The sequence below is a fragment of the Danio aesculapii genome, chromosome 12, assembly GCF_903798145.1.
Source record: "Danio aesculapii chromosome 12, fDanAes4.1, whole genome shotgun sequence".
In the NCBI taxonomy this organism is placed as follows: Eukaryota; Metazoa; Chordata; class Actinopteri; order Cypriniformes; family Danionidae; genus Danio; species Danio aesculapii.
Window position 1 is genome coordinate 1,258,352 of NC_079446.1, and position 27,500 is coordinate 1,285,851.

Genomic DNA, 27,500 nt, shown 5'->3' on the forward strand with positions numbered 1-27,500 from the left:
TATGTTTTTGTGTTTGTGTGTGTATGTGTGTGTGTGTGTGTGTGTATGTGTGTGTGTGTGTGTGTGTCTTTCACTGTATCTTTTCACTCTCTGTCTCTCTCTCTCTCTGTATATGTGTGCGTGTGTGTGTGTGTGTGAGTCATACATAAGAGTGTATGACTCAGCTGTATTCTCAGATACCTGTGCCGCTGCTGTGTGTTTATTGCTGTGGTGTGATTATACCGTAGACCTCCTGATGTTAATTAATCAGTGCATTCAAACACACTGCTCATATTTTTCTGCATTGCAGCTTTTCAGTACAGTATCACACACACACACACACACACACACGCACAGACACACACACACACGCAGGCTGACGTACATACAGTCCTATTAGGACACTAATAATATGGTGTGTTCTGGGATTTGTGCCCAGCGTTTGGACCTCAGCCCATATCCTGACTGTATTCCGACAGCAGGTGCTTCAGATGACTCAGGACAAAGAAAAGGAGACGTGTTTACATCACTTCACAGATCTATGAGTAAGCAGCCGGTATCTGAGGATGAGTGTGTGTTAGTCTGTGGTGTTTATCTACTGATATAAAGCTGTTCAAGCACAATGTGCATCTCATCTACTGTTAAAGAAGCTGCTGCTTCTTCCTAAACCAGATTTTCATTCGCATAGCAGTGTGAAGTCATACTGCCCACATGAAAAAATAAGAGTAAGAGTGTTTTTGAGCCATTACAGTATTTACAACTCCTTATGTTAATTAGTCTAAACTGTAAAGTAGTGATCTGATAAACTGGCATAAATACTGTAGTGTTCTTTAGATTTTACTACAGTAAACTGTGGTGTATTGTAGTATAATTTACCCTATAGCTGTAGAAAACTACAATATTGGGTCATTTCTTTATAATGCTATAGTTGTTGTGTTACCATAGCAACTGTGGAATCACCACAACAGATCAAGGCCTGTAGTTCTTGTTACCATAGCATCTGTGGAATCACCACAACAGATGAAGGCCTGTAGTTCTTGTTACCATAGCAACTGTGAAATCACCACAACAGATCAAGGCCTGTAGTTCTTGTTACCATAGCAACTGTAGAATCACTACTACAGATCAAGTACTGTAGTTCTTGTTATCATAGCAACTGTAGAATCCCCACTACAGATCAAGACCTGTAGTTCTTGTGTTACCATAGCAACTGTGAAATCACCACAACAGAGCAAGTACTGTAGTTCTTGTTACCTTAGCAACTGTGAAATCACCACAACAGATCAAGTACTGTAGTTCTTGTGTTACCATAGCAACTGTGGAATCACCACAACAGATCAAGTACTGTAGTTCTTGTTGGCAAAGCAACAGTGGAATCACCACAACAGATCAAGTACTGTAGTTCTTGTTGCCAAAGCAACAGTGGAATCACCACACCAGATCAAGTACTGTAGTTCTTGTGTTACCATAGCAACTGTGGAATCACCACAACAGATCAAGTACTGTAGTTCTTGTGTTACCATAGCAACTGTGGAATCACCACAACAGATCAAGTACTGTAGTTCTTGTGTTACCATAGCAACTGTGAAATCACCACAACAGATCAAGTACTGTAGTTCTTGTGTTACCATAGCAACTGTGGAATCACCACAACAGATCAAGTACTGTAGTTCTTGTGTTACCATAGCAACTGTGGAATCACCACAACAGATCAAGTACTGTAGTTCTTGTGTTACCATAGCAACTGTGAAATCACCACAACAGATCAAGTACTGTAGTTCTTGTTGCCAAAGCAACAGTGGAATCACCACAACAGATCAAGTACTGTGGTTCTTGTTACCATAGCAACTGTGGAATCACCACAACAGATCAAGACCTGTAGTTCTTGTGTTACCATAGCAACTGTGAAATCACCACAACAGATCAAGTACTGTAGTTCTTGTTGCCAAAGCAACAGTGGAATCACCACAACAGATCAAGTACTGTAGTTCTTGTTACCATAGCAACTGTGAAATCACCACAACAGATCAAGTACTGTAGTTCTTGTGTTACCATAGCAACTGTGGAATCACCACAACAGATCAAGTACTGTAGTTCTTGTGTTACCATAGCAACTGTACTCAACTGTACTCACCACAACAGAAAATGTCCCTAATTACATGTACAAACACTATTGCTAGAGAAAACTAATTTGTGCTATTGTTTTAAACATTTTTAAACATCTAAGCATCAAACAATAGGTTTATATAGGAGATGCAAAATGTACTCACAATTCCAAAATCACCATGTGTGTGTGTGTATATATATATATATGATATATTAGAACATATATACACAAATCCACACACAGACACAGAGTGGTGATCAAATCTTTAATAAATGCGGCTGAAGCCACACACTGAGCCCTGTGCTCTATTTTCAGAGTCGTTGAGGTTTCACAGACCCTGTAGCACATCACTGACTTTGAGCAGTAAAGGTCAGCGTTCACTGACACACAAATCGGCCCATCACTATTGTCAAAACACAGCAGATTCAGCCAAAGACTACAGAATACACTAGACATTTCACTCATATATATATATATCTGTATATATATATATATATATATATATATATATATATATATATATATATATATATATATATATATATATATATATATATATATATATATAGTTTTGGTTTATATGACAAATGAATTCCCGCCATCTAGTACAGGAGCTAATCAGCGATCATTATAGGCTGATGATTCTTCGTGGGAGTAAATTAATGAATTAATTAATTCGTTAATTATATTTCTATTCCTAAATATGTTCTGTGACCACACTTTTTTTTAAATAACATACAGTGGAAGTCTGAATTATTAACCCTTGCTGAATTATTAGCGTATTATGTTTATATTTTTCCCCCAATTTCTGTTTAACGGAGAGCAGATTTTCTCAACACATTTCTAATCATAATAGTTTAATAACTCATTTCTAATCACTGATTTCTTTGTCATGATGACAGCACATAATATTAGACTAGATATTTGACTAGTATTCAGCTTAAAGTGACATTTAAAGGCTTCACTAGGGTAATTAGGGTAAAGTTAGGGTAATTAGGCAAGTCATTGTATAACAGTGGTTTATTCTGGAGACAATCCAAAACTAATATTGCTGAAGGTGGCTAATAATATTGAGCTTAAAATGGCTTTTAAAATATTAAGAACTCCTTTTATTCTAGCCGAAATAAAACAAATCAGACTTTCTCCAGAAGAACAAATATTAGAGGAAATACTGTGAGAAAATCCTCAATCTGTTCAACATTATTTGGGAAAAAATAATAATAATTAAAAAAAAAACAGGAGGGTGAATAATTCTGACTGCAACTGTATATGTTTAATAAAATAATTAATAAATAATATATAATAACTAATCAATTTAAATAAATAATATATTAATAAATGATAAACAATTTAAATGCACTAAATATATATTATCTAAATTCACTGTGAAATGGATAAAAATAAACATTTTCAAAAGGGGGTGTATGCTTATTTATGCTGTGTATATATTGTGTATACAGGCACTGTAATTACGCTTTTGTATAATATAATCTTGCTGCATGGAAAAGAGCAGCAGTACATTCTTCAAAATATCTCATTTAAAAATCTATTAAAAATATTTACTATTAAAAATCTTACTGCCTTAAATTGTTAAGTTGAATCAAATGTAATTTTAAGTACCTTAAATTAGTAAAACTGATTAAAATAGTAAGTAATTAACTTTATATAACTAAAACAATTTAGTTGAAACCTGATTAAAGTATTGCAATAAGTTAATAGTAAAATAAAAACATGGTAACATGGCAGTGTATGAGTGTGTGTGTGAATGAGTGTGTATGGGTGTTTCCTAGTACTGGGATGCAGCTGAAAGTGCATCCGCAGCATAAAACATATAGAATAGTTGGTGGTTCATTCCGCTGTGGCGACCCCTGATAAATAGCCGAAGGAAAATGAATGAATGACTAATCATGGCTAATGTTAACTAACTTGCTCATATTCTGTTGCATCTCTTTACATTAACAGCCTAATTAGGCAATGTTTACACACACACACACACACACACACACACACACGCACACACACACACACACACACACACACACACTAATGCATAGAGGAAAGTGGGTGAACTATTCCATAAATCAGTTTTCCCTCAGTGTGTGTGTGTGTGTGTGTGTGTGTGTGTGTGTGTGTCTGTGTGTGTGTGTAATCAAACTGGTGACTATAGAAGGTGTGTGTTCTGGTAGCAGACAGAGCCACACCTTGATCCGCAGATAGCAGGTCAAGAATACCAACTAAAGAATGAAACAAAGTCCGCTTGATTCGGTCACAAGCCTCTCTATCGTTCTGCCGCTCTCTCCAAGCGCTGCTTTCTCATTCAAACAATACCTCCACTGTTTTTCTTTTCACACACACGTCGAGCGTTGGACGTGGCACAGTTTCTCATGCATTGCGTCACTTTAAGAAGTCAAAAAACCTGACTTTCAGTTTTGTCACAGCCGACAGCCGACGTTTGCCCGCAGGCGGTTCAGCTGAGAATAATAATGTGAAATAGTCAGCGTATTTTTGTGTTAAGAGTGCATTCATCATCCATTAAACCATGCCTTGAGCTGCTGTAGGCTAGAGTTACCTTTTCTAGTGCTCGTGCTGATGCTGATTAAGTCAAACTTCAGTGAACATCCAAGCAGTTGTGTAGGGTTTTTGCTTAATGTTCATTCATTTATTTTCTTTTCGGTTTAGTCCCTTTATTAATCCGGGGTCTCCACAGCGGAATGAACCGCCAACTTATCCAGTATATGTTTTACGCAGCAGATGCCTTTCCAGCTGCAACCCATCACCGGGAAACACCCATACACACTCATTCACACTCATACACTACGGACAATTTAGCTTACTCAATTCACCTGTACCACATGTGTTTGGACTGTTGGGGAAACCGGAGCACCCGGAGGAAACCCACACCAACACTGAGAGAACATGCAAACTCCAACGCCAACTGACGCAGCTTACTTTTTGTTTGTAAATAATTTATAATTAAATTCAATATTATATATAATACATTTTTATATTTTTAGATAATTTTTAATTTAATTTTATTATATATATATAAATATATATATATATATATATATATATATATATATATATATATATATATATATATATATATATATATATATATTTATATATATATATATATATTTTATATATTATTATTAGTTATTTTATTAGTTATTTTTCTATCTATTTTTATATTATATATTTTATATATATATATATATATAGAAAGAATTAAAGAGAAATTCCGTGGTGACCCCAGATTAATAAAGGGACCAAGGTGAAAAGAAAATGAATGAATAAATGAATGAATGAATGAATGAATATACACTTACATTAATAGTAATGATAATTAATATTTACATTTTTTTAAAATAATTAGTCAACAAAATTTGCATTATTTAAAAAAATTCACATTGCCATTCAAATTAAATCGTGTCTGTGTCGTTAAAATGTGATCAAAAACTCCTGTACTGCATTAAAACCTGCCGATACCGCTGATGGAGCAACACTCACGCCTCAAGTGTGTCAAACTTGCTCTTTTCCTTTTGCAGTTTATCTGTGTGAAGTGGCTGCCTGCCTGTGTGTGTGTGTACAGAGGGTGTGTACGTGTGAGATGTGTGTGACATTACAGACCTTCCTATTGTGGCTTTGCTTGTGTTAAATGTTGAAGCTGACACTGACAGGATGATTATTATATATAATCTCTGTGGTTTGCTTTGCTTGTAGAGGCGTTTATACCTCGGTATTCACCCTGGAAAGAACAGAAACACACCGAGGGTTTGCTGCACTTCAGTATTTTCTCCACTAATGCTCATAGAGATGTGTGCATTCATTCATTCATTCATTTTCCTTTGACTTATTCTCTGATATATCAGGGGTCACCACAGCGGAATGAACCGCCAATTATTCCAGCATATGTTTTACACAGCGGATGCTCTTCCAGGTGCAACCCAGTACTGGGAAACACCCATACACACTCATTCTCACACACACTCATACACTACGGCTGATTTAGTTCATCAATTCCCCTGTAGCACATGTGTTTGGACTGTGGGGGAAACCGGAGCACCCGGAGGAAACCCACACCAACACGGGGAGAACATGCAAACTCCACACAGAAACACCCACTGACCCAGCTGGGACTTGAACCAGCGACGTTCTTGCTGTGAGACCACAGTACTAACCACTGAGCCACATTGTATGCATACAATACTATATTAAAGTGTGTGCGCGTGTGTGTGTGTGTGTGTGTGTGTGTGTGTGTGTGTGTGTGTGTGTGTGTGAGTGAGTGAAGTTTTAGCTCATTATCTCATTTTTTTTTTTTTTGCTGTGTCTTTTTAAATGCAAATTAGCTGCTGCTCCCCGCCCCCTTTCAAGAAGAGGGCGGAGCCTGGGTTACTCAAACAATAACAAACACACCTCTGTGTTAGCTCTGCTTGTGTTTCGGTCATGAAACTTGCGGACACCTACTGTAAATTAAATCTCCGACTGTCTCCGAGAGTTGGATTGGGTGTGTGTAGTGGAGTGTGCTTGTGTGTGTGTGTGTGTGTGTGTGTGTGTGTGATGCTCTAGTCTAGAGTTTCAGGTGTGTGAATTCTGTCTTCTAAAGACAGATTGGGTGTGTGTGTGTGTGTGTGATGCTCTACAGTCTCACGTGTGTGTGTGCTCTGGTTTCTAGAGCTGGATTGGGTGTGTAGTGGATTGTGTGTGTGTGTGTGTGTGTGATGCTCTATAGTCTCAGGTATGTGTGTGTGTTCTGTCTTCTCTAGAGCCGGATTGGGTGTGTGTGTGTGTGATGCTCTACAGTCTCAGGTGTGTGTGTGTTCTGTCTTCTCTAGAGCCGGATTGGGTGTGTAGTGGATTGTGTGTGCATGATGCTCTACAGTCTCAGGTGTGTGTGTGTTCTGTCTTCTAGAGCCGGATTGGGTGTGTAGTGGATTGTGTGTGCATGATGCTCTACAGTCTCAGGTGTGTGTGTGTTCTGTCTTCTAGAGCCGGATTGGGTGTGTAGTGGATTGTGTGTGCATGATGATCTACAGTCTCAGGTGTGTGTGTGTTCTGTCTTCTCTAGAGACGGATTGGGTGTGTAGTGGATTGTGTGTGCATGATGCTCTACAGTCTCAGGTGTGTGTGTGTTCTGTCTTCTAGAGCCGGATTGGGTGTGTAGTGGATTGTGTGTGCATGATGCTCTACAGTCTCAGGTGTGTGTGTGTTCTGTCTTTTAGAGCTGGATTGGGTGTGTAGTGGAATGTGTGTGTGTGTGTGTGTGTGTGTGTGTGATGCTCTATAGTCTCAGGTATGTGTGTGTGTTCTGTCTCCTCTAGAGCCGGATTGTGTGTGTGTGTGTGTGTGTGTGTGTGTGTGTGATGCTCTACAGTCTCACGTGTGTGTGTGCTCTGGTTTCTAGAGCTGGATTGGGTGTGTAGTGGATTGTGTGTGTGTGTGTGTGTGTGTGATGCTCTATAGTCTCAGGTATGTGTGTGTGTTCTGTCTCCTCTAGAGCCGGATTGTGTGTGTGTGTGTGTGTGTGATGCTTTACAGTCTCACGTGTGTGTGCTCTGGTTTCTAGAGCTGGATTGGGTGTGTGTGTGTGTGTGTGTGATGCTCTACAGTCTCAGGTGTGTGTGTGTTCTGTCTCCTCTAGAGCCGGATTGGGTGTGTGTGTGTGTGTGTGATGCTCTACAGTCTCAGGTATGTGTGTGTGTTCTGTCTCCTCTAGAGCCAGATTGGGTGTGTGTGTGTGTGTGTGTGTGTGTGATGATCTACAGTCTCAGGTGTGTGTGTGTTCTGTCTTCTAGAGCTGGATTGGGTGTGTAGTGGATTGTGTGTGTGTGATGCTCTATAGTCTCAGTTATGTGTGTGTGTTCTGTCTCCTCCAGAGCCGGATTGGGTGTGTGTGTGTGTGTGATGCTCTACAGTCTCAGGTGTGTGTGTTCTTCTGTCTTCTAGAGCTAGATTGGGTGTGTAGTGGATTGTGTGTGTGTGATGCTCTACAGTCTCAGGTATGTGTGTGTGTTCTGTCTCCTCCAGAGCCGGATTGGGTGTGTGTGAGTCTGGGAGTGTTCGTGTGTCAGGGCTGCTCTCTCATCCACAGAAGCGTCTTCAGTCTCTGCAGTGTGAAGTCGGTCCTGCAGGACACGTTTGAGGACACAGAGATTGAGGTCAGCAGCTTCTTGGAAACCCCAAGATGGGCATAAACTTAAAATAAAAGTGTTTTGTTTCATATATTTAATTTTTTTTTACAGTATTTTGCATTAAAAAAGTCAGAAAATTATTGTTTTTAAATTATTTTTCACAGTATTATGCTCAGAAATCGTAAAAACATCAGCAATGTCTGTCTGGGCCATATTTTAAAAATATTATTATTTTATATTATACTAATTATTTACTCATCTATTTTTATATTATTTAGATTTCTCAATATTTAAAATTATTTTTACATATTTATATATTATTTTTAATATTGGTAATTAATTTTTAGTTTAATTTAATTAATTAATTATTTATTTATTCATTTATTTACTCATTTATTTTTCTAATGGTAAATAATTTGTAATATAGTTTAATTATTTAATATTTTTATATTTATTTACTTATTTTTTGTTAATAGTTTGTAATTAAATTAATTATTAATTAATAAATATTTATATATATTTTTTATATTTTTAAATACTTTTAAATTGAATTAAATGAAATATTATTTATTTTTAGATTTTATATTTATTTATTTATTTTTATATTCCTAAATCACTTTTATTAAATTAATTATTTAATATTTTTTAATATTTATTTATTCTTATAGTTGTAATTAATTATTTTATTTAATGACTTGCTATTTAAAAGTGGAAATGTGTCTCTAATAGTGCTAATATTTCTGCTAGTGTTATCAGACGCATCTGTGTATAAAAGTATCACCTGCTGGTCTTATATTGTGCAATGCTCTCTCTCTCTCTCTCACACACACACATGCACTCTCTCTCTCTCTCTCTCTCTCTCTCTCACACACACATGCACTCTCTCTCTCTCTCTCTCTCTCTCTGCAGTTCATCAGCTCTATGGGGAATGAAGCAGCGAAGGCCAAATATGAGCAGCAGGTTCCTCCGTTTTACTTCCGTCCATCACACACAGACTGCAGGTGAGACACAACACACACACACACACACACACACACACACACTCCTCCTGCTGCCTACTGAGTGCCCTTACACGCACACACACTATCGAGTGCCTTTACATTGTTTATCTGTTCCCCTGACATCATCATTGTTTTTTTTTTTGTTCAGTGACACACACACACACACACACACACACACACAAGCGGAGGGTGTTTTCTCACATGTCTGGATAGCTGTGGTCCACTCTTGTAAACCTCCACTTCCTTCCTGTTTGTTTCTTTGCTTAATTTCTGACACCATGAAGAAACTGTGAGCTTAAAGTCAGCCGTATGAATCAGCTGAGCGTATTTACATGTTGATTTGCTGAATCAAACCAAAAACCCCCATGCAAAATAAAAGGTTTACCAATTTTTACAGTCCATGATTTTACAATATTGTTAGTTTTATAGTTCACTGGTGTCAGTGTCAGTTCCTGGAGGGCCGCAGCTCTGCAGTTTAGTTCCATCTCTAATGAAACACAGCTGATCAGATTAACTGAGTCCATTCAGGCTTGTTTGAGACCTACAGGTGAGTGTGTTGGAGCAGGGTTGGAACTGAACTGTGCAGATCTGCGGCCCTCCAGGAACTGAGTTTGACACCTGTGGAGTGAAAATAAAATATTAATTATGGTATTAAAAATGCATATTTTTTATTTTAAATTGCTGAATCAAACTTTATATTATATAATATTATATATAATAACATAACTGTAACTGACAATTATATTATGTATAAAAATATTATATATTATATTATTATTATTATTATTATAACTGAGAATTATATATTATATATTATATTATATTATATTATATTATATTATATTATATTATATTATATTATATTATATTATATTATATTATATTATATTATATTATATTATATTATATTATATTATATTATATTATATAATAATAAAACTGTAACTGACAATACTGGCAACGGAGTTGAGGATCCACATGCACCTATATTAAACAGAATAGTCAGGCAGGCAATGGTCAAAAAGAGTAACTGTGCTGCCCTTCCAGCCGGAACCCAGTACTGAGAAACACCCATACACACACACACACACACACACACACTCATACACTACGACCAATTTAGTTGATCAATTCCCCTATAGCACATGTGTTTGGACTGTGGGGGAAACAAGAGCACCTGGAGGAAACCCACACCAACAGGAGGAGAACATGCAAACTTCACACGGAAACGCCAACTTACCCAGCTGGTACTCAAACCAGCGACCTTCTTGCTGTGAGGCGATTGTGCTACCCATTGCGCCACCGTGACGCCCCTAAATTGTATAATAAACATTAAATATATAAAATGTTAATAACAAGTGATCTAATCATAATTGAGCAACGTTTTGACTTTAAGTCATGAGAAATAATTGTGTCAGTCGTGAATCATATGTAAGGCACAAATGCAAGTCACAGTTACCCTGTTATCTACTTTACTCTCAGGCTTTTAGAAAATAATAGTGTGATCTTTCGTAATCTTGGAAATTTATGACTTTACAGAAGTAAATGAGCAGCGATTGGCATGTCCAGGCATTTACAGTACAAGAGAAGCAAAAAGACTGAAGATATGACGTCTTGTTTACTAAAATTGTTCATCAAAATTAAATGTTTGCTTAAAGGGCACATAGTTGAACTCTTTTTTCTGATTTAATATTAATATTATGGTTCTTCTGAGTGTTCCAGTTTAGGTTCAGTTTAAAACATAATTCAGATTTGTTTTATTATAATGTGTTAAAAAGTGTCATGTTGGGGGCGTGTCCACAGCTCGCTGATTTAGGGGTGTGTTGCTTCACATGTAGATTAGTTTCGGCTTCCCGCTCAACGTAACAAGGGGGCGGGGCCATGAGCTCACCCGCTCTGTGTTAGCAACACAGACAGACAGATTGAAAGGAGCAGGAGAGGATCAGCATTCAGTCGTACATATACGGCTCAGACACAGACCAAGCAGAGAGTACAGAATCAGTCTTTGTACAGTTTTACAGCCAACTGTGTGCTAGTTTCAAGTGCCGAGCTTGTACACAGAGACTAATAACCACGCACACTGAATTAACTTTGACTGAGGCACCGGATGCGCTGCTCGAAGCCGCGACACGGCACACCAGACACTCTCTGTGGCGCGGCAGAAACATGAAGTGTCCCGAATCGTCGCGCCACGCATTTTTGAATTCTAAACATTGATTTCTGCAGCGGTCCGCGGCGCCCAGCCGTCGACTTGAGTGTACCCTGATAGAAACCGATGTTTAGAATTGTAAAACGCATGCTAGTTAAGATCACAGGGAGCTTCTGGGATCGCGAGAAATGCAAACGGCTGAAGTATAAGGTAGACTCAATGAGAAGTACACATGTTTGCAAACCTACCTAAAGATACAACCAATAATTCTGATTAGAGCGATAATGTGGAGAATATTGATCTTGTGTTGAGCCCAATGAGCCTTGCATCTAAAAATAGAGCTAGCGTGTTCCTTTAGTGATATCGCTTCCACTCACGCTGAAAATGACGGACGTGAATCAACAAACTGAGGATATGATGACGCGCCTGTCAATCAATATTGGTGGGGGGGGGACCGCTCTCCTACATAAAGTTGCGGTCGGTCTGAAAACCGCTCCAATTGGTCCACCGTTTTTATGTTGTTAAATTGAAAAAAAAAGCACTGGGTGTGCTTATATCACCCCAATATGACGCTCTATACACCATACATGCACATATGTCTGTCCAAACAGCTTGAAAAGCAGATTTTTCACCATAGGTGCCCTTTAAAACAAGAAAAGAAAACTGCAGACGCGGTCAGAAAAATAAACTAAATTCAAAGGAAAAAGTAATCAATAGTTAATTTTTCTAGATTTGAGCTCTTCATTTATTAGTTATTTTTTCAAGAAAACAAGTTTTACCATCTTAACCTCCTGGGGCTGGAGTGGCCACATACGCAGACAGCACATTCAGCTCTTAAGTGGCTATTTAAAATACTTTGAATGTTTTATATTTGGTTTCAGACATACTGGGTCATCCTGCAACTGTTTTGCAGCATATGAAATGCCCCAAACACTGCTTTTAACTGTCCAAAATGAAAAAAAAAAATGTTTTTACTCTCTGATAGTCAAAACATGTTCAAAAAATATGTGTGTGTTATTAATGCATTAAAAAACAGTCAGGAAAAAGTGTTTAATAGAAGTTCAGACCACAAGTCCACACATATGGACATCATTTTTCCCTAAAAGTACATCATATTAAAAGATGATACTCAGGTTTTATTCCAATTAGGTTCAAATAAGCACAAATAGCAAAGAGAAATAAAAATGCATGTAAAAAACAGCTTGGGCCTTAAGAGGTTAAGTCATTTAGCTTGTTAATATGAAAACCAGACAAAAATACTGTATTATAACTAGTGCTTATTAAGTAATAATTATATATATTATAATTAATTAATTAAATGTGTGTGTACTCACTGTGTATAATCTATACATACACAAAACTTAAATATTGACATATATTTTTATATCTAGTTTGTATTGGATATAAATATTTAATTCATAAAAGTAAATAACCATTTGGATGTGTGTATAAATATAAATAATCACATACATTTGTGTGTGTATATATATATATATATATATATATATATATATATATATATATATATATATATATATATATATATATATATATATATATATATATATATATATATATATATATATATATATATATATATATATATATATAATGTATATATAAACATTTGTTTTATTTATATTTGTAAATTTGATATTTATATCTAATACAAATTATATATAAATATACATGTAAATATTTTAGTTTATATTTTATATGTACAAAATAAACATTGGGCGACGCAGTGGCGCAGTAGGTACCTTGGCTGGGTCAGTTAGTGTTTCTGTGTGGAGTTAGCATGTTCTCCCTGCGTTCGCGTGGGTTTCCTCCAGGTGCTCCGGTTTCCCCCACAGTCCAAAAGACATGCGGCACAGGTGAACTGGGTAGATGGAAGGGCATCCGCTGCATAAAAACGTGCTGGATAAGTTGGCGGTTCATTCCACTGTGGCAACCCCAGATTAATAAAAGGACTAAGCCGAAAAGAAAATGAATGAATGAATGAATGAATGAAAATAAACGTGCACAGCAAACACATATAAATATTAATCTAAAATATGAATCTTTTGCCAGCACTAATTATAATCATTTTACTCTCTCTCTCTCTCTCTCTCTCTCTCTCTCTCTCTCTCTCTCTCTCTCTCTCTCTCTATATATATATATATATGAAAAGCACAAAGAAATGCTTCAGTTTATGCCAACAAATGCTCTTTTTTTTCTTTATTCACTGTACATGCATTATTTTTATATTGAACTATTAATATCATATTTGATTTTTGTGTTTTTATGTGCAGAATTTTGCGGGAGCAGTGGATCAGAGCCAAATACGAGCGACAGGAGTTTATACACATCGAGAGACAAGAGCCGTACTCAGCAGGTCAGAAACACGATATTAAATATTATCAGTTTATAATAAATAAACTATATTTATGCCATGTTTATATGGTGGTATTTAGTATTTATGGTCAGTTATTTACTTACTGGCATAAACTGCAGGGAATATCCTGTTTTTTTAGACAGACTTTATATAAACTATACTCCTGACAGTGTTGGGAAGATGTTTAGCACATAATTTAATTTTCAGTAAGAAATTTAGGGTCTTCAAATTGCACATATTGAATATTTTTAATGCCATATTCCAAAATGTGCATGAAAAATAAGTGTATGAAACGCTTTTATTCTCTGTGTGCGTGTTCATATTCTTGTGCATTTGTCGGTGTGTGTTGATGTCTGTCTCAGAGGCGCATCGGCGTCTAACAGGCTTTGATCAGCACTTAGAATATCCAGTTTCATGGCTTTATTTATTGAGTCGTGAGATCTGATTGGCTGACGGTGACCTCATCTTTAACACACACTCAGATGTGCTCATGCATTTCTGTGTGTGTGTGTGTGTATTGTATGAGATCTGCTGATGTGTGTAATATTGTGCTGAATTATGCTTCTGGAGTGTATTGTCTGGAGGATTCGATGTGGGCTTTTGGTATTTCTGCAAGGATTGTGTTCAATGCTGCTGGGCTTGAGACGTTCTGTTCCCTCCTGCACATTCATTTCCCATCCGCCCTCTTCTATACTGCAGCTTTACAATGTTCGCCCTCCTGTAAAATATTTATTCTTTTTCAAATATTTCCCAAATGATGTCTAACAGAGCAAGGAAATTTTCACAGTGTTTCCTATAATATTTTTTCTTCTGGAGAAAGTTTTGTTTTACTTTGACTAGAATAAAAGCAGTTTTAAATTAAGGTCAATATTATTAGCCCTCTAAAGGAATATCTTTTTTCCAAAAAAATAAAATTAAATATATATATATACATACATACATACACACCACTTTATTAGGTACACCTTACTAGTACTGTGTTGGACCCCCTTTTGCCTTCAGAACTGCCTTAATCCTTCATGGCAGAGATTCAACAAGCTACTGGAAATATTCCTCAGAGATTTTGCTCCATATTGACATGATAGCATCACACAGTTGCTGCAGATTTGTTCGGCTGCACATCCATGATGCCGATCTCCCGTTCCACCACATCCCAAAGGTGCTCTATTGGATTGAGCTCTGGTGACTGTGGAGGCCATTTGAGTACAGTGAACTCATTGTCATGTTCAAGAAACCAGTCTGAGATGATTGGTGCTTTATGACATGGTGTGTTATCCTGCTGGAAGTAGCCATCAGAAGATGGAGACACTGTGCTCATAAAGGGATGGACATGGTCAGCAACAATACTCAGGTAGGCTGTGGTGTTGACACCATGCTCAATTGGTACTAATGAACCCAAAGAAAATCTCCCCCACACCATTACACCACCACCACCAGCCTGAACCGCTGATACAAGGCAGGATGGATCCATCCTTTCATGTTGTTAAGGCCAAATTCTGAGCCGAGCATCCGAATGTGGCAGCAGAAATGGAGACTCATCAGACCAGGCAACGTTTCTCCAATCTTCTCTTGTCCAGTTTTGGTGAGCCTGTGTGAATTGTAGCCTCAGTTTCCTGTTCTTAGCTGACAGGAGCGGCACCCGGTGTGGTCTTCTGCTGCTGTAGCCCATCCGCCTCAAGGTTGGACGTGTTGTGTGTTCAGAGATGCTCTTCTGCAGACCTCGGTTGTAACGAGTGCTTATTTGAGTTACTGTTGCCTTTCTATCAGCTGGAACCAGTCTGGCCATTCTCCTCTGACCTCTGGCATCAACAAGGCATTTGCGCCCACAGAACTGCCGCTCACTGGATATTTCCTCTTTGTCGGACCATTCTCTGTAAACCCTAGAGATGGTTGTGCGTGAAAATCCCAGTAGATCAGCAGTTTCTGAAATACTCAGAGCAGCCCGTCTGGCACCAACAACCACGTTCAAAGTCACTTAAATCCCCTTTCTTCCCCATTCTGATGCTCGCTTTGACCTGCAGCAGATCTTCTTGACCATGTCTACATGCCTAAATGCAGTGAGCTGCTGCCATGTGATTGGCTGATTAGACATTACGTTAATGAGCAGTTGTATAAATGTATGTACAAATTATAATAATAATAATAATAATAATAATAAGAGGAATTAAATTTAAAAAGTGACTTGATTTTTGACTTACATTTTTTTTTCAAATCTCCAGAAATGAGCTTGTGTGTGTGTGTGTGTGTGTGTGTGTGTGTGTGTGTGTGTGTTTGTGTGTTTCCTCCTCCGCCAATCAATAGAGTTATTGATGGGAGAGGTGTGGTTATTGATCGATGATGTCATGCGGAGTGAATGATGGATGAGAGATCGTGCGGTGAGCAGAATAATGCTGGAGAAAGAGAAAGTCATAGACAGAGATGGAGAACAGATGCTCTAGGGTCGAGCGGCACTACTACCGTTGTGGAAGAGCGGTAAAAACACAGCCGTGAGCGTTACGCTGCCGAGAAGCCCTCTGATTGGACGGAATTCCCTGTAGTGCAGGATGAGTCATCAGGATGCAATTTCCATTCAAAGACAACATCTACAGCTGAAGACACGATCATTAGCTCATTTACATTAACTAACTTGTTTGTGCTCAGAGAATTTAGTGCTAAAGCAGGAGTTGGTGTTATTATTATTAATTGTTGGTGAAATTTGATTTATTTAGGTGTTTCTTGTAGTTTTTGACCCATTTTTAGATATAAACCTATCATGTTTATGTGTGTTCCTTCTGTTAAACAGCGCTTGGGCAATATTGAACTCAGATGTCAGAGGAGGGCCACGTGGTAATCTCATAGTAATGTGTGTTTATTATTAACTCTGTGTTCGAGATACAACTTCCCTAATGACAGAAATATTATGAGGATGTGGATATTGATAGGCAGTAGAGGAGACGGTGTGTGTGTGTGCGTGTGTATAAATGATTTTCTTTCTTCTTCTCGCTGTCTGTGTGTGTTTTAGGCTACAGGGAGGGTTTTTTGTGGAAACGCGGACGAGACAACGGACAGTTCCTGAGCCGCAAGTTCATCCTGTCTGAGAGAGAAGGAGCGCTCAAATACTTCAACAAGCAGGACGTGTGTGCACTTATTCTGTCTCACACACACACACACACATACACGCACATGCATCCGCACATCTATGCATACACAGTACACATACACACACATGTGCACACATATATGTGCACACATGCGCTCTCACATGCAATGACACAATCACAAATGCATATGCAGTACACACACAGACTCACATTCACACACAATCTCACACACACACACACACACACACACACACACACACACACACACACACACACACACACACACACACACACACACATTTGTAGAACACCCACGCCGACATGGGGAGAACATGCAAACTCCACACAGAAACGCCAACCGACTCAGTCCGGACTCGAACCAGCGACCTTCTTGCTGTGAGGTGAACGTGCTACCCACTGCGCCACCGTGCAGCTCTTATATATTTATATATACACAATAAATAACACATCTAATAATTTGTATGAATATATTTGAAATTATAAAAGATTTGTGGTGACACGGTGATGCAGTGGTTAGCACTGTCGCCTCACAGCAAGAAGGTTGCTGGTTCGAGTCCCGGCTGGTTCAGTTGGTGTTTCTGCGTGGAGTTTGCATGATCTCCCGTGTTGGCGTGGGTTTCCCTCATAGTCCAAACACATGCACTATAGGGGAACTGATGAACTAAAATGGCTATAGTGTATGAGAGTGTGTGTGTATGGGTGTTTCCCAGTACTGGGTTGCCGCTGGAAGGGTATCAGCTGTGTAAAACATATGCCGGAATAGTTGACGGTTCATTCCACTGTGGCGACCCTTGATGAATAAAAGAATTAGCTAACACACACACTCACACACACAGTGGGCTCCGTTCCAGTGTTATGTGACTCCAGAGACTCTCAAAACTCTTTGTCGTGTGTTTATCGCTGAGATGTTTCTGTAATCTTCCAGGCGAGGGAACCCAAGGCCATAATGAGGATTGAAACCATGAACGCTGCTTTCCAGCCGGCTAAAATCGGGAACCCGTGTGGCCTGCAGATCACATACCTGAAGGACAACAGCACCAGGAACATCTTTGTGTACCACGAAGACAGTAAGGTAACCAGAACATCGCTTTAATACCGCATACACTGAATAAATGCCTGTCTTACCTCGAGTTTTCGTCTTGTTTCTAGTCCAAATATCTGAAAATTCTTAAATCAAGAAGCATTTTTTAGACATGCAAGAAATCTAGTGTTGTTTTCAGAAATAATGAGTCAAAATGAAGGGAGTTTATCCTTTAAACAAGCTAAATAATCTGCTAATGATGTAAGGGAAGTGATCCTATTTTCACTGTGACGTAACATCACTTCCCTTACATCATTAGCAGATTATTTTACTTGTTTAAGGAGAAACTCTCTTCATTTTGACTCATTATTTCTGAAAACAAGACTATATTTTGGCTTGACTTTTTAGATATCTGGACTAGAAACAGGACAAACACCCTGCGCAATGCGGCGCAAAGCGAGACACAATTTTTATATGCTAGTTTCAGCTTGGCGCAGGAGTCGTTTTGACGTATTGAGCCACGCTGTTTAAATAGCAAATGCATTTGCGCTTATATGTGCGCCCATAGGCGTTCTGATCTCAAAAAGGAGGCGTGTTGAGGCGCATTGCTGGAGCGTTGCTGTTTTGAGGAACTATAATAGACTGTTCAATAGACCAGATCAAAGCTGGTCTATAGTCCAGCGCAGAGCGCGTTAGTTGTGCGCCTCGCTTACACATTGCTTAATACAAACAGGGTGTACAACAATACACAAATATCTTTACACATGAAAAAGAATTAAAGTATTAAGGATATATATAGGATATAAATATAAAGGATTAAAATATTACAAAACATATTATTTTCTAGCCTACATCAATATAAAACCATACTTTCATGCCTTCTTCATCTTGGGAGGCTTTTCAGTTTTATTTGCTTTTGTATAATGTTATTATTATTATTAGTATTATTGATTATCTGCATATTTATATTTGTTTTATTAAAAACAAGCTCAGATTTGTCCACCTGTCTGGTTTTAGACCATATGGGTCATAGCATGTGTATTAGGATATAACTCAGTGTTTTGACCACACTTCATTATTATTGTTCATTTATTCCTTTGCTGGAGATTAGAACTGAATTTAGAAATAGTTTTGAATCAAATCTTTGCGCTTAATAAACAAAATTAATTATGTATAGGCTGATAGATGTCTGTGTACAACACGTTTCTCTATCCACGAGAGTGACAGTGAAAGTAAACAATGAGGAGGCTCATCTCTCTTCCTCGCGCTGCAGATGCTCTGTTTAACTGTTTTCTCTCTAGTGAAGCGTTCAGTTTTTACACTTACAAAGTCCGTCATGTAAATAGCAATGTCACGATCACCTGCGATCATAACTCCCAGATCGCTGGATCTCACACACACACACACACAGACATGGACTACAATTCCGCCATTAATGGACTACATATTCAGTCATGCCACACACACACTCACACCTGCTCCAAGTCTCTACTGATTACACTCGCACCACCTGAGGATCGTCAAGGACTGATTACAAACCCCATTTAAGCAGCGCACACACTCATTCACATTGCCGAGTCTTGTTAGCTGTAAAGTGACATTACAACGTGTTTCCCTTAGTCTTGTTTCTCCGTGTTTTGATCTTTGCCTTGTTTACTTTTCTCATTGTCTGCCGCCTGCCTTCTGACCTCTCGCCTGTTACATTTGACCACGATTCTGGACTGCCTTTATACATCTGTTTGCACCTGTGTTGACCATTGATTCCCTGACTTCGAATAAACCTGCAAGTGGATCCGAAATTCAGTTGTCTGTGTCACTCCCCGTGTTACAAGCAAATGCACCATGGAGCGACGCAACTGACTCTTAAAGGGAACGGGAGATGAGGCTCTGATTGGTTTATTCTCAAAAAACACCTATAACTCATTAAGAGAATAAGCTCAACCCTGTTAGACCGTGCACCACGGCGCAAAGTGGATTTTTCCATCCTTAAAATAGCAAAAGTGGATTCTGACACGCCCTTAATGCGTTTGCATTTTGCGCATGGATCGTCAAAATAGAGCCTTAAGCTTTAAGTAAGAATAGTATTTTTGCAATGTATTTGCAATTATGCGTTTGTCTAAGTTTATGAAGAGGCGTCAGTACAGTCAGTGTCTGTCTTAAGGTTGATATTAATAATATTTATTAATATTATTAGCCAATAAGAATCCCTGCATTCCTCCTTTATTCACAGGAGTCATATTAAGCTCATTTTAATAGGCTTTCGTTTCAATTGTCCTTACTTAAAATGATTTTTGGGTGCAAAACCACACATAATGTAGTATTTCATGATCATTTTCCACCTACTGTACAGTATATGTGTATACATCATACCTTCCAAAACTCCCAGATTTCCCAGGAGTCTCCCGTATTTCAGACCCATCTCCCATTTTGTTCTATCTCCCAGAAAACTGTCGGAATTTAATCCATTAGATTAATTTAATGACAAATTCAATGAATGAATGAATGTTAACTTAGGGTGGCATGGTGGCTCAGTGGTTAGCACTGTCGCCTCACAGCAAGAAGGTCGCTGGTTCGAGCCTCAGCTGGGTCAGTTGACGTTTCTGTGTGGAGTTTGCATGTTCTCCCCGTGTTGTCGTGGGTTTCCTCCGGGTGCTCCGGTTTCCCCCACATGCGCTATAGGGGAATTGAACTAAGTGTGGTTTATTTCTAAACTAATTTCGAGAGGATCACGTGCTTATGATCAACACGGCTTTGATCAACACGGCTCCTCATTAGCTCCATAATCTGACCCATTAGATGATTATGGAAGCATTATAAATAACCAGAGTTTTTCACTCCAGTTATCTTCGTCTTGAAGCTTCTCCCCCTTCCATCCCTACTTCCTCCCTCTTTTTTCCGATAGGGCGACAAGGTGGCCCAGTGGCTAGCACTGTTGCCTCACAGCAAAAACACCACTGGTCCAACCTCCTATCGGGCTGGTTAGTGTTTCTGTGCGGAGTTTACATGTTCTGCACGTGTTTGCGTGGGTTTCCCCCGGGTCCCCCCCACCGTCCAAAAACATAAACTATGGCCAATCGAATAAACCGAATTATCACCCAAGACAACCCTAGTTTACACTTCTCACGCAGCGACAAGCAGGGGAGTTCTCGAGACCTACCTGAGCTCGAACTCCGCTCTCGCCCTTCTAACGGGAGGGAGCCCCGGGCTCGAGGATATTACGAGCTCAGGGCTCTCTCCCGGGACAGCATGCCAAATACGCTTTATTGATTATCAGCTAAGTGTGAACTCTTGAAATTGGCCGTAGTGTATGAGTGTGTATGTGTGAACGAGTGTGTATGGGTGTTTCCTGGTGCTGGGTTGCAGCTGGAAGGGCATCAACTGTGTAAAACATATGCTGGAATAGTTGGTGGTTCATTCCACTGTGGCGACCCCTGATGAATAGCGATTAGAATTAGATTATTTTTATATTCTGTGCTCAGTCATGTTTTCCATCACGAGCATCTAATTATTCTTCAATCAAAATACATGTGCTTGAGAAGCAAAGAGGAAGTGTGTTATTAATATGTGTGTGTTATTAATATTTTCCACTTGAGCAGAAAGATCGACTGGATTTTTCTTCACATCAGTTCTTTTTTCTGACTTCATCGGCTGATGTTTATACTTGTAAACTAGATATCTAGTTCCAGCATAAGTTTTATGCAGCGGATGCCCTTCCAGCTGCAACCCAGCACCGGGAAAAACCCATACACACTCATTCACACACACTCATACACTACTACGGCCAGTTTAGTTCATCAACTGCCCTATAGCGCATGTGTTTGGACTGTGGGGGGAACCTGGAGGAATCCCACACCAACACGGAGAGAACATGCAAACTCCAACGCCAACTGACCCAGCTGAGGCTCAAACCAGCGACCTTCTTGCTGTGGAGGCGACAGTGCTAACCACTGAGCCACCGTGACACCCTAATATTAATCAATGCAAATATTGTGTGTGTTTGTTATGCGTGTTTGAGTGTGTGTGTTTGTGCTTGATTGTGTGTGTGTGTGTGTGTGTGTGTGTGTGTTTGATTGTGTGGGTGTCTGTAGCTTTCTTCTTACATGCATGGCTGAGCATGTGTGTGTGTGTGTGAGTGAGAGAGTGAGTGTGTGCGAGCTTATGTGTATGCGCGTGAGAGTGTAGCTTTGTGCACATGTGCATGCTTGTGTGTATGTCTGTGAGAGAGTGTGTGTGCTTGTGTGTCTATGAGTGTGTGTTTGTACTGTCTATGTGTGTGTGTCTATGAGTGTGTGTTTGTACTGTCTATGTGTGTGTGTCTATGAGTGTGTGTTTGTACTGTCGATGTGTGTGTGTCTATGAGTGTGTGTTTGTACTGTCTATGTGTGTGTGTCTATGAGTGTGTGTTTGTACTGTCTATGCGTGTGTGTCTATGAGTGTGTGTTTGTACTGTCTATGTGTGTGTGTCTATGAGTGTGTGTTTGTACTGTCTATGTGTGTGTGTCTATGAGTGTGTGTTTGTACTGTCTATGTGTGTGTGTCTATGAGTGTGTGTTTGTACTGTCTATGTGTGTGTGTCTATGAGTATGTGTTTGTACTGTATATGTGTGTGTGTCTATGAGTGTGTGTTTGTACTGTATATGTGTGTGTGTCTATGAGTGTGTGTTTGTACTGTATATGTGTGTGTGTCTATGAGTGTGTGTTTGTACTGTATATGTGTGTGTGTCTATGAGTGTGTGTTTGTACTGTATATGTGTGTGTGTCTATGAGTGTGTGTTTGCATGTGTGTGAAGCTGGGCCGTCCTTCACAGTTTCAGTGTGAGCTGATCTGAGGACGAGTCTGGCTTTGAGGATCTGGGTCATTCCTTGATTTTATGGGTCATTCTTTGATTGTGGGTCATTATTTCTCCAGTGTGGGGCTGATCAGACGCTGTTGGTCAATACGAGGCTCAGACTGAACTCAGTCTCTGTGGTTTGAGCTCTGTGAACGCTCTTCCTCTTTCAGCGCTGTGTGTTTTACTCTGATATTAGTCCGTCCTCTGAAGCTGAAGCCCAATGTGTGTGTGTGTTGACATGGAAAGAGCTGTGTGTGTGTGTGTGTGTATTATATGATTCATTAAGCTTTAGAACTCTTATTGTATGACATGGTGAGAAAGAGTATGTGTGTGTGAGAGAGAGTGTTTGAGTGAGTGCGTGTGTGTGTGTGTGTGTGTAAAAGAGTGTTTGTGTGTAAGTGTGTGTGTGAGTGTGTGTGTGTGAGAGAGAGTGTTTGAGTGAGTGAGTGTGTGTGTTTAAGAGTGTTTGAGTATATGTGTGTAAGTTTGTTTGTGTCTGTGAGTGTGTGCATGTATATATGTGTGTGTGTGTGCGCGCATGTGTGTGTTTGTGTATGTGTATGAGAGTGTTTGAGTGTGTTTTGTATTTAAGTGTGTGTGTTTGTGTGCAACTGTGTTTGTTGTTTATGTGCCTGTTTGTGTGTTTGTGTACATAAGTGTTTGTTTGTGTGTGTCTGTGTGTGTGTTTGTGTATGAGAGACTGTCTGAGAGAGTGTTTAAGTGTATGTTTATGTGTGTGTGGGTTTGTGTGTGCGCATGTGAGTGTATGTGTATGTGTACGAGAGTGTGAGTGTATGTTTATGTGTGTACTGTATGTGCATGTACATATATATGCGTGTGTGTGTGTGTTGTGAGTATTTAAGTGTGTGTGTGTTTGTGTGCAATTGTGTTTGTTTATGTGCATGAGTTTGTGTGTGTATATGTGTGTGTGTGTGTGTACGAGAGAGTGAGTGTATCTTTGTGTGTATGTCTTTGAGTGATTGAGTGTGTGCATGTACATATGTGTGTGTGAGTGTGTGCATGTTTGAGTGTGTGTGTGTGTTTTTATTTATTCGTTATTCATTCATTTTCTTTTCAGCTTAGGTTTTCAGCAATCGGGTTGCCACAGCGGAATGAACCGCCAACTATTCAAGCAAATGTTTTACACAGTGGATGCCCTTCCAGCTGCAACCTATGACTGGGAAACACCCATACACACTCAGCATGGGAAACTCGCACACACACTCACACACTACGGCCAGTGTAGTTGATCAATTCTCCTATAGCGCATGTGTTGGACTGTGGGGGAAACCGGAGCACCCGGAGGAAACCCACACTAACATGGGGAGAACATGCAAACTCCACGCAGGAACGCTTACTGACCCAGCCGAGGCTCGAACCAGTGACCTTCTTGCTGTCAGGCGACAGTGCTACCCACTGCGCCACCTCGTCGCCCTGTGTGTCAAACATTTGAGGTGTGTCAGAGGCTTGAAAAGCCAGATCCACCGCTGAGAATCAGAGAAAGTGAAGGTTCTGGAAATAAACCCTCAGTAGAGCCTGATGATCATATCTGATTGACTGTGGATTGGAGAATTATTGATAATCTAGGAAACCTGAGCTGCTTCATACGTGTTCATCTTGATATATTACTAACAATATCAAAGTTATTCTTTCTATCAAAGTGTATTTATTAAGAGGTGACAGCAAACACACACACACACACACACACACGGAGCACAAGCTGAAGGTGTGTGACTTTACAGTAGCAGTATATGAGTTGATAAAGAGCTGGATCAGACAACAGAAACCATGCAGGAGATCACGTGTGACGGGTTTAACTCACTATTGTGTGTGTGTGTGTGTGTGTGTGTGTGTGTGTGTGTGTGTGTGTGAGAGAGAGAGAGAGAGTCCTGCAGAACCTGATCTACTGGACGATCAGCACGGTTTTAGCTTCACAGATTCTGTGTGTGTGTGTGTGTGACAGCAGTTTTTGCATCATAATGCCCCCTCTGCTGGTGAATAATTAACACTGCACATTGTAGCCCTCTGTGTGTGTGTGTGTGTATGTGTGAAGTTCTTACAGCAGTTTCTGCACCACAAAGCCCCCTCTGCTGGTAGATAATAAACACTGCACAGTGTAGCCCTCAGTGAGTGTGTGTGTGAGTGTTTTTGGTGTGTATGATAGTTTAGTCTGTGTGAATGTGTGTGTTTGTGTTTTGTGTGTGGGTTTGGGTGTGTGTAATTGTTTTGTGTGTGTGTGTGTGTGTTGTGAGTTTGTTCTTGAGTGTGTGTCTCTCTGTGTATTTGTGATTGTGTGTGTGTGTGGACATGTGTGATTCTGTATGTGTCTGTGTGAATGTGTGTATGTGTGTGTGTGATTGAGTGTGTTTGTGCATGTTTGTGTGTCCTTGTGTGTGTAAATGTTTTTGTGTGTGTGTGTGTGTGTGTGTGTGTGTACATGTGTGATTCTGTGTGTGTGTGAATGTTTGTGATCAAGTGTGTTTGTGCCTGTTTGAGTGTGTGTGCAAATGTTTTTGTGCGTGTGTGTGTACATGTGTGATTCTGTATGTGTCTGTGTGAATGTGTGTGTGATCGAGTGTGTGTCCTTGTGTGTGTAAATGTTTTTGTGTGTGTGTGTGTGTGAATGTGTGTGTGATCGAGTGTGTGTTTGTGCATGTTTGTGTGTCCTTGTGTGTGTAAATGTTTTGTGTGTGTGTGTGTGTGTGTGTGTACACGTGTGATTCTGTGTGTGCATGTTTGTGTGTCCTTGTGTGTGTAAATGTTTTGTGTGTGTGTGTGTACATGTGTGATTCTGTGTGTGTGTACATGTGTGATTCTGTGTGTGCATGTTTGTGTGTCCTTGTGTGTGTAAATGTTTTTTTGTGTGTGTGTGTGTACATGTGTGATTCTGTGTGTGTGTGTGAATGTGTGTGTGATCGAGTGTGTGTTTGTGCATGTTTGTGTGTCCTTGTGTGTGTAAATGTTTTGTGTGTGTGTGTGTGTGTGTGTGTGTGTACATGTGTGATTCTGTGTGTGTGTACATGTGTGATTCTGTGTGTGCATGTTTGTGTGTCCTTGTGTGTGTAAATGTTTTGTGTGTGTGTGTGTACATGTGTGATTCTGTGTGTGTGTACATGTGTGATTCTGTGTGTGTGTGTGTGTGTGTGTGTGTGTGTGTGTGTGAATGTGTGTGTGTGTGTTTGTGCATGTTTGTGTGCCCTTGTGTGTGTAAATGTTTTTGTGTTTGTGTGTGTGTGTGTACATGTGTGATTCTGTATGTGTCTGCGTGTGCGCATTTGTGTGTATGTGTGTGTGTGTGTGTGTGTGTGTATGTTGTTTATGCTTGGGGGTTTGTCTGTGTGTGTGCGTTCATGTTTATTTATGTGTGCATGGGCATGTGTGTGTGTGTTTATGAGTTTGATTGCGTGGGTGTGTTTAGGTTTATATATACTGTGTGTGCATGCTTGTGTTTGAGACAGAGTGAGTGTATGTGTGCTTGTGTGTCTGTGTGTGTGTGTGTGTGTGTGTGTGTTTATGCTACATTATGGGGACCGAGGTAGAAAAACCTGATTATTTTCTGTCATTGTGTGTCTGGCTTTCAGTCTTCATGCATGAGAGAGGAGAAATCAAGCAGAAAAACACTACATCATGTTTATCTGAAGGTGTATAGATGCAGACCGGCTGTGTGTTTGCGTGGAGTGTTACGTTCAGGGAGAGAAAATATCACTTTGCCAGTATAAAATCAACAGAAGTCTGTGGAAAGTCTCCAAATTCAACTAAAAACTAACCTGTGTGTGTGTGTGTGTGTGTGTGTGTGTGTGTGTGTGTGTGTGCAGGAAATGGTGGACTGGTTCACTGCGATCCGGGCAGCTCGCTTTCATTACCAGAAGGTGGCATTTCCTGGAGCTAATGATGAGGACGTATGTGAATCTCATTTGGTCCAGCGGCTGCTGACACATAAACATGAGTTATGAGCCTCAGACTCACTGTGTCCAGCTCTTCTGTGATTTACACATCACACTCATGTTCTGTTCATGAAAAACCTGATGCATTACATGAGAGATTACTATAGGTTTATTTCCAGAGAATGTATCTTAAAGTTTAAGCATAGATGTATTACAGTGTATATACATACCTACAGTGGGCATGGAGAGCATTCAGACCCCCTTACATGTTCCACTCATTGTTATATTGCAGCCATTTGCTAAAAAGCTCATGTGTCTCGTCATGAATGTCCACACAGCACCTTATATCGACAGAAAAACACAGAATTGTTGACATTTTTGCAGATTTATTTAAAAGGAAAACCTGAAATATCACATGGTCCGAGTATTCAGACCCTTTGCTCAGTATTTCGCAGGAGCACCTCCTGATCTGATACAGCCGTGAGTCTTTTTGGGAAAGATGCAGCAAGTTTTCCACAGCTGGATTTATGGATCCTCCATTCCTCCTTGCAGATCCTCTCCAGTTCTGTCAGGTTGGATGGTAAATGTTGGACAGCCATTTTTAGGTCTCTCCAGAGATGCTCAGTTGGGTTTAAGTCAGGGCTCTGGCTGGGCCATTCAAGAACAGTCAGGGAGTTGTTGTGAAGCCACTCCTTCATGATGTTAGCTGTATGCTTAGGGTCATTGTCTTGTTGGAAGGTAAAGAGGCCCAGTCTGAGGTCCTGAGCACTCTGGAGAAGGTTTTCATTCAGGATATCCCTGTACTTAGCCGCATTCATCTTTCCCTCAGTTGCAACCAGTCGTGCTGTTCCTGCAGCTTAAAAACACCCCACAGCAAACACCACTATTAAGTGATTTTATTAAATGGCTGCAATATAA

General features: G+C 39.6%; 1 protein-coding gene across 1 annotated transcript in view; it reads left to right on the forward strand.

The window, feature by feature from the left end:
- Positions 1–27,500, forward strand: part of LOC130238854 (arf-GAP with dual PH domain-containing protein 1) — a 37,435-nt gene that overhangs the window by 3,878 nt on the left and 6,057 nt on the right. Inside the window, exons 2-7 of the mRNA XM_056469970.1 lie at positions 8,117–8,247; positions 9,130–9,221; positions 13,662–13,744; positions 16,746–16,858; positions 17,771–17,917; positions 26,514–26,597. Of these exons, the coding sequence (XP_056325945.1) occupies positions 8,117–8,247; positions 9,130–9,221; positions 13,662–13,744; positions 16,746–16,858; positions 17,771–17,917; positions 26,514–26,597 (650 nt within the window). The remainder of the gene's footprint in view (positions 1–8,116; positions 8,248–9,129; positions 9,222–13,661; positions 13,745–16,745; positions 16,859–17,770; positions 17,918–26,513; positions 26,598–27,500) is intronic.